The 12,630-nt window shown below is 54.3% G+C and overlaps 1 protein-coding gene across 1 annotated transcript; it reads right to left on the bottom strand.

The window, feature by feature from the left end:
* Positions 1–36: 36 nt before the first annotated feature.
* On the bottom strand, positions 37–12,283 carry LOC130260443 (uncharacterized). Its single transcript, XM_056505874.1, has 11 exons — positions 11,009–12,283; positions 8,992–9,091; positions 7,388–7,852; positions 7,098–7,202; positions 6,590–6,619; positions 5,159–5,270; positions 4,352–5,040; positions 3,905–4,074; positions 2,774–2,878; positions 2,165–2,276; positions 37–1,990 (listed from the first exon to the last, which is right to left on the bottom strand). The coding sequence occupies exons 3-11, from the start codon at positions 7,685–7,687 to the stop codon at positions 1,931–1,933; spliced, it is 1,683 nt and encodes a 560-aa protein (XP_056361849.1). The 5' UTR covers positions 7,688–7,852; positions 8,992–9,091; positions 11,009–12,283; the 3' UTR covers positions 37–1,930.
* Between the last annotated feature and the right edge of the window lie 347 nt (positions 12,284–12,630).

A 12,630-nucleotide genomic window follows, 5' to 3' on the forward strand; every position in this document is an offset into this window, starting at 1 on the left:
ACTCCTGTGTGAGGCAGCATCACCACTGGGGATTTGAGTCCATGCTCTGCCTCCACAAGCCACCACTGCTGTCCCCAAAGAGGAGGGGTCAGAGGGAAGGGAAGACCCAGGGCCATGGGGGTGCTGTGCTAGCACAGTGAGGAGCCCCCTGTGCCAGGGGGTGCAGCTGACACCCCTGTGTGTCCTCTCACAAAATCTCACAGCTTGCAAAAACCCCCCAGCAGCCTGGGCCCCCCAGCCCCATCACCCACCCAGTAATGACCCCCCCAGGCCTCAGCACTGTGGGGACACCTGGGGAGGGGACAATGTCCCCCTCTGCAGAAGGGTCACCAGCCAGAGCTCACCAGGCCTGTGGTCACTGTGTTCACACAACAAACAGCTGGGGTAAAACACCAAAAATGGGAAGACAGCAGCTCTGGGAATGCCAGGAAAGACAGGGAGGCTCAAGGCAGTCCAAAGCTTCCTGTCAGGATGGGGAGGTCCCCGGGATGGCACAAACTCCAAGGAGAAAAGGCAAAAAAAATCCCCCACCTGGGATTACTTACCTGCTCCAAAGATCACCCAAGGCCTGGGGTGTGTTCAGGGGGTACAGGGGGTGGGGTGTTTGTAGGGTGCATCTGCATCCTGGGGGCAGGGGGATGATGAGCACCAAAGAGGTGACCCCAGCTGGGCCATGTCCTGCAAACTGGTCCCAAAGATGTTTGTTTTTAAGCCACTGAACCCCAGCCAGGAGTGCAGGATGGTTCTTTGTTGGCTCTGCTCTGGTGCCCCGCGGTTTGCTTAGGGTGTTCCCAGTTATCTTAAAGGAGGTGGCACTGGGGGCATCCCAGATCCTGCTGTGTCCACCTCAGTACCCCCAAAGTGGTTTTGAGCACCTGGTTGTCCCCTGAAGAACCAAACCCACCAGGGAGAACATTCCAGGGGGAACTCCCTGGGAACTAAGATGTCTGTGGAGTGCAGTGGAGCAGACAGGGATGGAGGCTGTCCCTGGGGGGAAGGTATGGGGACATCCACCAGGAGGGCAGGGCTTCCACAGGGCAGCCCCAGGGGATGTCCCCCATAAGCTCTGGGTCACCCCAGGTTCCTCTGGGATTCCCCTCAGAGTTTCTCACCCTCCCACTCACTGAGAGGTGCCACCAGCTCTGTGTCCCCCCAGGAAGTGTCACTGCACACAGCCATGTGTCCCCAGCTGTGACACCCCTCAGTCCCCCCCTGCTGCTCCAGGAATTCCCTGCCTGGTATCCCCCTCTCCTGACACAGCTTGTGTTCAGTCTCAGCACACACTGGGGCTTCCTCCCATCCACGGTGAGGGATGGATGGCACAGGGGCCTGGGGAGAAGCAGCCCCCAGCCTTGGGGGTGGCACAAGGGAAAGGAAGGGACATGTCACTCTCCAGGAGTTGTGGTGTATTGGTTGGAGGTGGGGAGCAGAGGGATTTGTGCCTTCAATCAATGGTAGTGCTGCAAGAAGGACAAGGGGGTGACAGAGGGGGTTTCTTCACCTGGAGATGGGGAAGGCAGCTCAGTGGTGCTCATCCCAGGGGATAAGTGACAGCAAACCAGTGGCTTGGGGTGGGATTTGCTTTTGGCATAAAACTCTGTTCTGCTGCTGCCCTTCCCACTGAGGTCCCCATTTTCTCCTTCTCCAGCAACAAATGAGCTCCTCCTCCCCCTGCTGCCCCAGACCCCTTTGGGGGCCACAGGCTCCCCTGGCAGGGCACAAGTGGGGCTCGTGAGGGCCAGGGGTGCACGACACCATGGGGCTGACACAGGCCCTGGGAGGGGGTTCACAGGGGCTGTTCTCAGATGAGGGATGCTGCCATCCTCTCCCTGTGCACGAAGAGAAGATCCTGCTCCACTCAGAAGGCACAGGTGCTCGGCTGCTCATCTCCCTTTATTTCTGCAGGCTGGAGTCGGTGCTCAATCCAGCCCTAGGGAGTCCGGCCCCGGTACAAGAGTCCATCCTTGCCCATCAGCTCACACACACCAGGCTGGGAAGGAGGAGATGGGCTGGCTGCCACACTGGGCTGCATTCAGCATCCCCAAGGCAGCCTCTCCACCCAGCTCCTCCTGGAGAAACTGAGGCATAGATCCTCCCCCAGACGCTCAGCATCACCCTCAGCCTCGGTGTCTGCTGTCTGTATCCCCACCTTCCCCATCCCTACCTTGTTGGGGTCTGGAAGGAGGGGCTCCATGGGCTGCACGGCATAGGTGGTGGTGTGTCTGCCCCCAGAGTACAGTGGGGATCTGCGGGAATAGCCCGGGGGTGCCAGATCCCTGTGGGACAGGACACAGGGCTGCTCAGTGCCCAGCTCTGTGGCACCCTCTGCTTCACCCTGCTATGCCAGGGAGGAATCAGGGGGTGCTCCTCCTCCAGCTGCTGCAGAAGCCCTACAGGATCCGCCCTTTCCTCACAGCCCCAAGAGCTGCCCATGGCCATGACAGGTCCTAGTGCCCATTGCAGGGGACACCAGGAGGCAGAAGCAGGGCTCTCCCAGCTCCAGAACTTGATTTTGGGAACTCCTTTCAGGGGAGGCAAGAAGTCCCCACCAAACCTGAGCTCAGGCTGACACCAGACACAACTCATCACATGTGGCTTCAGGGCTTGACAGGACAGCACAGCACAGCACAGAGAACTGTGAAACCCCTCTGACCTGGGGCAAGCCCAGCTGACCCTTTGCAGCTCTTCTCTGCCCAGGCACCTCCAGCCCCTCCCACCCCACCCAGGGAGGAGCTGTCCTGGCTGGCCCCAGGGATGGGTCCCCTGTCCCTACCTGCGCCTCGGTACTGGAACACAAGGGTGCCGCTTGAAAGCACGGGGCAGGTGCCCAGAGAAGCTGGGGTACTGCGGCGGTGGCGATGACAGCATCTGAGGGTGTCTGGGAGGGTGACAAGGGCCACAGGTGAGTGACAGGGGCCAGAAGAGCCAGCCCTGACACTGCAGGGCACTGCCAGCACCCATCTGCTGCTGTCCCACCCCCTGTACACTGGTACTGGTGCCACTCTGGCCAGGCAACTGCACAAGTGGGTCACAAGGTGAGTACTTGGAAGAGAGCACCTTTAGGAGTGTCCTAAAACAGGAAGAAAAGTGCTGGGCAGGCTCCTGGGAGACACAGCCCTGACTATGCAGGCAGAGCCAAGTGCTGGGCACGGCACTGCAGAGAGTTCTGCCATTTTCAGAGCCTGGATTCTCTACCACCACCACAGCACAGTCCAACCTATTGGCTGGCTACAAAACTAAGAAGGGGCCATGGGGGAAATGTGCTATTTGTGGAGTTCTACCTGGGAAAAAGCTCCAGCTCATGTTAGACAATGATGAATACACAGAGAGAAACTCCCAAAACCCACTGTGGGAATTTCTCCCAGGGGCATCCCACTCCCAATGGGAACTGGTGGCAAGGTCAAAGTAGGGGGGTTCCTGTACCCCTTGCTGGGCTGGGATGCTCCCAGCCTGGGACACACTCACCTCGGTCCCTGGTGGCTGTGTGGCTGCCCAGGACACCCAGGGATGGGAGGCTCCCACACCTGCCATCCCAACCTGCCCTCACACCTGTGTCCTTGCTTGGCCAGCAGCCAGGACCCCCCTGCACCCTCCCAGGAGGACAGGTCACGACCAGGCTCTGGCACTGCATGTCCCAGCCCTGCCAGGGGACAAGCCACTGTCCCCCACACTTGTCACAAAAGCCTTTGCACCTACAGTCCAGCTTCAGCTGGGAATGGCTCCATCTTGGAGCTGCCTCCTCTGCATGCCTCCTTGGATTGTCAGTGGGAGGAAATCATCATCAGCATCCCCACAGTTCCATCAGTGGACAAATGGATCCAATGCCAGGGCACCACATGGGCCCAGCTGGAGGGAACAGGGCCAGTGCTGTCCCCAAAGCCATTGCTGTCCCTATGGCACTCACCTGCTAGTCCCAGCCACACTCTTGTCTGGCATCCAGAGTTTCTGGGATCCTGGGGGGCCTCGCATTGGCTGCACCTGCTGGACTGATGGGTGGGTGCCAGGGGCTCCTGGGTGCATTCCCGAGGCAGTGAAACCACTATCCAAACCTTTTTTCTGAACGTCAGGAGGAGCCTGAGCAAGCAGAGCAGTGTTTCAGTCCTAGCTCCTGCCCCCAAAACTCCACCCCTTTCTCTCAAGCCACTATGAGCTTGGTCTTCAACCAGACCTTGGTCTAAGGGCAGCAAGATGGGGGTGCAGCCCCCAAAGGAGGAGGTGTCGAGGGGGGAGCACCCAGGGGGCTGGGAAGAGCCTCTACTTTGAAGAAGCTCATCTTGGTCTCTCCATCCTTGATCTCTCCCATACTTGTCATCTCAGGGGAACCATCCAGGAGGCTGGGAAAAGCCTCTACCTTAGACATGCTCATCTTCCTCTTTTCATCCATGATGTCTCTATCCATGATCTCTCCCCCATCAATCATCTCAGGAGGAACATCCAGGTCGCTGGGAAGAGTCTCTGCCTTAGAAACACTTATCTTCATCTCTTCATCCATGATCTCTCCCCCATCAATCATCTCAGGAGGAACATCCAGGTCGCTGGGAAGAGTCTCTGCCTTAGAAACACTTATCTTCATCTCTTCATCCATGATCTCTCCCCCATCAATCATCTCAGGAGGAACATCCAAGTCGCTGGGAAGAGTCTCTGCCTTGGAAGTACTCATCTTGATCTCTCCATCCTTGATGTGTCCCATGTCATCCTGTCCTGTGTCGCTCAACTGCACCTTTCGTCTCACCTTCTGCTGTCCCCCATTCTGTCCCATGTCACTCTGTCCCACGTCCTGTCCTGTGTCCAGTCCCATGCCCCTCCGTCCCATGTCACTCCGTCCCGTGTCCCTCTGTCCTGTGTCCCATCCCACGCCCCTCCGTCCCATGTCACTCCGTCCCACGTTCTGTCCCATGTCATTTGCCTCGAGGCCCGGTTGGCCGCTCGCATTTGGCTCCAGCAAACCCTTCCCTCTGCTCGGTGTCTTGCCTCTTGGGGGCATAGGGCTGGCAGGCCGCATGTCCCCAAGCTTTGATACGGATCTATCCACGAGGGTAACTGGAAGAAAAGACCAGAGGGAGCTCCCCAGGGTCAGGGCTGGGGAAACACCCAGCATCTGCAGGCCCCCTGTGCCCTCCCACCCTGGGAGTCCCTCCCCAGCTGTGCCCAGAGGTACTTTCATTGCCGATGACAATCAGGTCTTCGTCATCCAGCGGCCGTGACAGGCCAGAGAGAGTATCCGCGTCCCGGGAGCCTTTTTTGTTCTGGAGCATTTCTGCCATGCTAGACTGGAAGGAGAGGATGGGCTGACTACCACACCAGGCTGCATTCAGCACCCCCAAGCCAGCCTCCCAACCCAGCTCTTCCTGGGGAAACTGAGGCACAGATCCCCCTGGATGCTCGGCATCACCCTCCCACTCTCAGTTCCCTCTCAGCATCTCCTCTTGAGGCTGAACAGCCTCAGCTCTGTCAGCCTTTCCCCAGCACAGAGCTGCTCCATCCCCAGATCATCTCTCCACAGGGCCCCTCCAGGAGCTCCGTGTCTCTCTCATCCCAGAGCTGGACACTGCTGCAGGGGAGGCCTCGCCAGGGCTGAGCAGAGGGGCAGCTTCACTCCCTGACCTGCTGGAAATGCTCTTCCTTAACGCTCCCCAGGACACCAGAGCCCTTCTGTCCCTCGGACACGGTGCTGCTCATGGGCAGCTCATTGTCCACCAGGAACCAGAGCTCCTTCCCCACAGAGCTGCTTTTCCAGCCGTCAGTCCCATCCTGTGCTGGTGCTGGGGTTGTTCCTCCGCAGGTGAAGGACCCTGCACTCGCCTTTGTCGAACTTTAAAATGTTCCTCCCCAGCCAGTTTAGCCCTTTGGGCACCTCCATGACCCTGGTTTTAACAGCCAGCCCAGGGGACCAGCAAACACCCAATGGATGCCATCTAACACAATGCAAGGCATTCTTCCCTCCAGCAATGGGATTCAGCATCCCAGACCTGCCCCATAACATCCCTCTGCTATCCCCCAATCCTAGCCACCATTCCAGAGAGACCTGGAGGGCAGGGAGCCATGGTCCTGCCTGATGCTGAGCAAGGAGGGGCTGTGCTGGGATGTCAATGCAGCCTGGCCCCAGGGAGGTACCAGCTCCTGCTGTTTTACCCATCACCCTGAGCATGGCTCTTTCCTGAGCAGAAAACAAGCTGGGAGCACACGTTAGGCCAGCTGAAGAGCTGCCCTGGCTCAGCCTATGCCAGGTCCTGCTCCCTGGATGGTGGGATGCACAGGGAAGAGGAGTCCTGAGCAATCTTGGCAGAGACCTCGGGGTGCTGCAATCCTGCTCCACTGCCAGACCTCTTCCTCCTCCTCCTGCTTTCCTGCCCACCAGAAGTCCTCCAGCACATCCCAGCACACTATGTTTCTTACCTCCTCTGGGGCTGAAGAGAACATCAGCCTTTTTTACAGCCTTTTTTTTGGAAAGGAAGGCATCAGAGTGATCCATGTAACTGGGGGCAGGATGGGATCCAGAGGAGTGTTCACCCCCACTCCCCAGAACTTCTGGGGACCATGCCCTGATGTGATGGCCTGGAGCAGGCCCTGGGTGTGCTCAAGGACATACCAGCAGCTGGGTACGGAGCTCATCCATGTTCTAGAAGTTCCCGTGGAGTACGGCAATGACAGGGACAGGAGTCACAACACAGGAGCAGGTTTTAAAAGGAACATTTGAAAATTAATTTGGACACCAGACAGAGGTCTACGCCAAGTGGCTCTGGCTGTATTTCACAGGTGGACCTTTGTCTCCCCACCTTCCCAGGACCCAGGTTACTATTTTTTTGATGGCTGCTCAATTCACCAATGCCCCAGCAGCCCTGAGGGAGGCAGTGACCTCTACCACCAGCCTGATCTGTGGGCAGTGGTGCCCTTCTGCCCTCCCTGGGACAGTGCTGGCAGAAGGAAAACGGGGAGCTCCAGGTGGGTTGGGATGGGCCCTTCACCCACCACCCCACAATTCCTCTGAGCACCCTAGGACACCCTTCCCACTCGTCCCTCCTGGGGCCCTTCATGCTGGGAGCCTCCAAGGGCTGTAGGGCAGGGGTGGCAGGGCAGCACAATGAGGGGCAGCTCACCGTGGCAAACTCCTCCTGCATCCTCTGCATGTCCTCCATCATGCGGGACTGCTCCATCTTCATCACACTGACCTCCTCACGGAGGTCCTGGCACAGAGCCTTGACCTAGCAGAGGGGGATGCTGGGGTGAGCCCAGGTCCTTTGCACCCACCACGGTCTGCACAGAGCCAGGGGCAGTTCAGGGCCCTCAGCACATCCTCAGCAGCAGCTCCCCAGCAACATGAGGATGTTCAGACCCCAGAGAAGGGGGTGGCTTGGGGGGAGCACCCAGGGCTGGGAAGAGCCTCTACCTCAGTGATATCTTTTTCATTGGCTTCCACTCTCCGCATTAACTCCTCGAGGAAAGCAGCAGAGAAAGGGCTTCTCTCAGACCCCTCCAGTGGCTCCCCATTCTCCTGGACAGCCAGATCCCGCAGGCCCAGGTGCAAAAGCAGCCCGTTCAGGAGGTTGTACAGTTGCTCAAAGTCAACGGCTCCAGATTTTGATGAGCCAAGGGCAATCTCCAGAATCTGCCCCAGAGTGAATGATGCCATTGCTGCTGCCTTGTCCAAAAGCACAGAACTGCCATTAACAGGAGCCTCTTGTTCCATTGCTCCGGAGAGGAGCAGGTAGGGTAGGAGGTGGCAAGAGGTGGCCAGAGGTGGTAGGAGGAGGCAGAAGAAGAAGAGGTGCACAGACTGCAGACTCCTTCTTCGGCCTCCTCCTTGTTCTGGAGCCTGTGTCACATGTGTCCCTTTTTACAGTGTTCCCCTGTCCTGGCAAAGAGAGCCCATTGTTACACAGCAATGGCTCAGCCCTATGTGGAATGTCCCCATTGTCCCCTGCTGCTGGTGATGTCCTGGTTCCAGCAACCAACAAGACCTGCAGGGTCCATGTGCCACAACACCTGCAGCCTTCACCACTTTCAGCCCCAAAATACTCCAAGGACAGCTCACATTGGGCAGGTGGTGCCCCAGGAGCTGCTCGCAGGGTGAGTTGAGCCTGTCCAGGAGGGCTGTGCCCTGTGGAGAGGTGACCCATGTTCTCACACAGCCTGCAGCATTCCAGAACACTCCAGGAGGAGATCAGCCCCAGATAGGAAGCACCTCCAATCATTTATTTTTGAGTCTCAAAAGCATGAGAGTTTCCCTTCTCCCTTAGATGTGGGAATGGTGGAAAGCTGCTGCCGACTCCATCAATACACAGATTTTCAGCACCTCGCTCCAAAGCAATAGCCATACAAGCAGGGAAAAGTAGATAAACACAAGCCTCCAGACAAGCCTAGGAAATAAAAGACTCAAACACTGGGAAAAATCTTTGAACCAGAGTGATCCATCAGATAAATCCTCACAAAAACCATCAACTAGAAATTTCCTTTTAAACCTGCAGGTCTGACCACCAAGCAGTGGCATCACTGACATCTCCCAATTGTCCTGCCTGATGCTGAGCAATGAGAGACTGTGCTGGGATGTCAATGCAGCCTGGTCCCAGGGAGTCACCAGCTCCTGCTGTCCCATCACCCTGAGCATGGCCCTTTCCTGAGCAGAAAATAGAAAGCACAGCTGAGCTGCCCTGGCTCTGCCTGGTGGGATGTGGAGGGAACAGGAGCAGAGACCTTGGAACATGCAGTGGCTGGAGATACTGGGAGCTGCAGTCCTGCTCCACTGGCAGGCCTAGGCCTCCTCTTCCTGCTTTGCTGCCCACCAGGAAATCCTGCAGGCTGGAGAGAAGCTGGCAGAAGGAAAATGGGGGGCTCCAGGTGGTTGGGATGAGCTCCCACATTCCACTCTTGAGATACCCTTCCCACTCTTCCCTCCTGGTGCCCTTCATGCTGGGAGCCTCCAAGGGCTGCAGGGAAGGGGCAGCAGAGCAGCAAAGAGAGGGGCAGCTCCAGGGGGCACCAGTGGCAGCTCACCAAGTCAAGGGACTCCTGCATGGTCCAGATGTTCTCTGCCACATGCTCCACCTTCAAGTCCTTGATCTCCTGTGTGGATCTCCTGGCACAGAGCCCTGACCTAGGAGAGGGGGATGGCAGGGTGAGCCCCAGGGCAGGGTCCCTGGTGACCTTTGCCTCCACATGGTCTGCACAGAGCCAGGGGCAGCACAGGGCCCAGTCAGGCTGGCACAGGGCTCTGCAGGCAGGGCTTGGCCTTCAGCACATCCTCAGCAGCCAAGAAGGGGCAGCAGCTCCCCAAAAACACGAGGGATGCAGACCCCAAAAGAGGGGATTGCTCATGGGGAGCACCCAGAGGGGCTGGAAGAGCTTCCTGTGATGTCTCTTGCAATGGCTTCCACTTTCTTTCTTGTCTTCATGTGTGCTGGGGTGGGAACCACAGGGGCCTCTCACAATTCCCTGCAGTGGCTCCCTGCTCTCTTGGGCAGGCAATCCCATGGGCCCAGGTGTCCAAGCATCCCTCCTGGGAGGTGGTGGAAGGAGACAGAGTGAGATAGGCACAGCCAGCAGGCTCCTTCCTCTTTGCTCTGCTCATTCTGGAGCCTGCATCTCTCCCTGTCTGCAGCTGCATCCAAGCTCAGTGGTGGAGACAATTAACTGCAGCAGAAGCTGTAAGGGAAAGCTATGGAGATACCTTGACCACTGAAATGTAAAAGGTAATCAGGGATAATACAAACAAATTTTAATGAGAATTTCAACCTTGGTGGCATCTAGTTAACTTCACTTCTGACCCTACTAACAGTAAAGTCACAGCTTTTGCTTTAACAATAAACACTGTTCTGGTAAACCCCATATACCAAATCACTGCACCAGGCTTAAATCACCATGGAATTACTTCCAATAGAACACAGAGTACGGGCCCAACAAAATGAGAACAAATGGCAAGCTGTCACTGCTGATGTGTGTCATACAGGAACAACAGGGATTTATTTGTCAAAGTAACACCACTAATGCCCAAGACATTTGTCTTGGCACTGAACAAAATGTTTGTCATTTTGAAATTTGTCCTGCTGAAATGCTTGAAAATAAGAACTATTTGTAATTCTATAGAGACCACACCACTATAGAAATAAGCCACCACTCAAACATTTGGCTTTGTAGTTTTCTCCAAAATTAGGGGATGTGACTTCAACTATTCAGTTCTGTCACAACATATGAGTTGCTACAATCTACCTACACATCCCAGCAAGATTTCCTGCTCACCCTCACTGGAATGAACCTTGCACTGGTGGAAAAATTACAGCTGTGTTGACTGCTGGAAGGTGTCTGAAGCAATGGACACAAAGCTCTAATCACTGTTCATCACAATACAGAAGAGATACACCATGTCTTTCCAAGAGTGATGAGAAATGGAGAACATCACTGGTGGGATTGTGTTTGGGTGGTCACCCACTGCAACATGAATTCCAGATCTAACACTGCATCCTGTTGTAATTTTGCTGATTTCTATCATTTTATGCTTAATGTACTGAAGTGTTCTGTATGTTGGAGTGTTTATATTAGCTTGACAGGTAGCACTGTCCCACAGATGTCCTTGCATACATAATATTGTTCCATCACATTCAACAGTCTTAAAAAACCACAATATTTAGCTAACCTGAACAAAAATTTCTCTCAATTTATAATTTGGACATAATAAATCCCTGTTTATAGGCACAGAGGCAAGAGGTGACCACATGGCCACTTTGTGGAGCAAGAGAAGTTGTTTTTAGTCACAGGGTGGATCCTGGTGGTGCCTCCCCCCCTGCTCTTGAGCTGCACTCTGATCTGAGAAATGCTTGTTAGGCCTTGGCCTTGAGTACAGCACCTGAGCTGAGCAACTATCAGCCTTAACAAAAACACTGTCTGCTCCTAAGAACTTGTGCTAACAAGCTCCTGTTTTTTAACAAACAGCCTTGGAAAATTATCTTTCTTGCCTGAATAACAACCCAAGCAGAACAACATTTTTGCTATCAAACTTTCAAAGAAAGCTGCTGACCTGAATTGTGGCCAGGATGGAAAGGAATTATGATCATTCCTCGGGGCTCAACCCTTTGCCTGTTGAGAAGAAGCAAAGACATCTGATGTGAGTATTCCCAGGAACACAAGGGGAATTTTCCAGAGGTACCTTGTACAGGCTCCTTAAGGTCTGTGTGCAAGTGGGAATGCACTATAGCAAACATACTATGGAAGTAGCTCTCCTAGATTCTTAAGTACTTTAGATTTTTAAGTAAATGCTATATGAAATTGTTAAATTGTTTAACTTCAACATAAGCAATAGCTTAACAGTTATGCTTTTCAGTGCTGTTAAACCTTTGGGCCTAAACTGTTGGTCAAGTCTGGGGCTCAGTTTTGCAATGGGGTCTGTTCTGAACCTTGTGATTCATCCTGTGTTTCCTTTTATTGTTGCCCTTTCCTACCCTTACCCTTCCCCCCTCCCCAGCCTCAATGCAGATAATTTTTGGATTGATTTTGGATTTAGATTGATTTGTTTTAGATGTTAGTTTGCTTTTACCACTTAGTAAGTAATAGAGTGAACTATGCCAACAACTTTGTGGAACTTCCACTTCTATACTAAACCTGTTTTTGCTGATACCTTTGCTGGTGATTCTTTAAGCAACCATAAAACATTCACTCAGGACAATGGCCCAGGGCACACAGGCACAACCCTCTGCTCAGTGGTGCTGTGATTCCATGGTCTGTACCCAAAAACAGCCCAGCAAAAGCAAGCCTGAAAGGGGCAACAACCCTCAATGAGCCCCAGCCTTGCTCCTGGCAGGTCTGACAAGCACTTTGAAGGGGAGAGACCAGCAAAAACTGCTCACACTTCTAACACTGGCTTCCAGAATGAAGAACATTGTCCAGCACTGGCTCAGAAAAAGGAGGCCCAGACTTCTGCAAGGACTCCACAGCTCCAGATGATCCATTCAATACTTGCAGTATCATGTTACCCCTCCAGGCCAAGGAGCCAGGCTGTGGTCACTGAGTACAGCTGAGATTTGTTTCTGGTACTTTGAAAATGCAGGAAAACCCATCAACAGCTTTGATACCTCATCCAGTCCTGCACATCCCACATGGAATTTGGTGTGGAGATCCATGCTGGATACTGAAGGTGGTTCAAGCACTCCATGGTGAGGTCCATTTGTTTGCCTGTTGTTCAAGGCTTGTCCTGCTCAGTCACTGCTGGCCCTGTGGCACATTGCAGATGTTGGAGTGGAATAGAAGGGTGTAGAATAAAGATAACCAAAACTAAACAACTGAACATTTCCTGTGCTGTTGAAGCAACTGCTTCCAGCAGCTTTTATTTGTTCCTCACAGCAGCAGACTAGTAATGTAGGTTTTTCTGGAGTGTGTTTGTCTCATCGAAGGGAAAGATCAATTTGGGAGTTTATCCTTATATCATCCTGGAGACAAAGCCCTCCACATGCATCTTGTGCTGCTTCCTCAAGTGTCCCCTCCACCCAAAAATTAGTATCACTCAAGAAAGGAATGATCAGCCAGGCCTACTTCCCCATGGAAGAAGGCTGCAATATGCCAAGTGAGCCTTGTCACAGCAACAGCCTCTCTGAACAGACACAGCAGCTCTCCAGAGGGCACAGGATTCACAGGAAGCACCAAAGC

This window comes from Oenanthe melanoleuca, chromosome 18 (assembly GCF_029582105.1).
Source record: "Oenanthe melanoleuca isolate GR-GAL-2019-014 chromosome 18, OMel1.0, whole genome shotgun sequence".
NCBI classification, from domain to species: Eukaryota; Metazoa; Chordata; class Aves; order Passeriformes; family Muscicapidae; genus Oenanthe; species Oenanthe melanoleuca.

What these genes read in the sequence shown, in the direction of transcription:
- LOC130260443 (XM_056505874.1), bottom strand. Translation starts at nt 7,687, where the DNA reads ATGGAACAAGAGGCTCCTGTTAATGGCAGTTCTGTGCTTTTGGACAAG. An exon ending in ATGAAAAAGATATCACTGAG is followed by an intron (nt 7,203 to 7,387) that starts GTAGAGGCTCTT and finishes CCCCTCTGCTAG; the next exon opens with GTCAAGGCTCTGTGCCAGGA. An exon ending in TCCTTCCAGACCCCAACAAG is followed by an intron (nt 1,991 to 2,164) that starts GTAGGGATGGGG and finishes CCTCCTTCCCAG; the next exon opens with CCTGGTGTGTGTGAGCTGAT.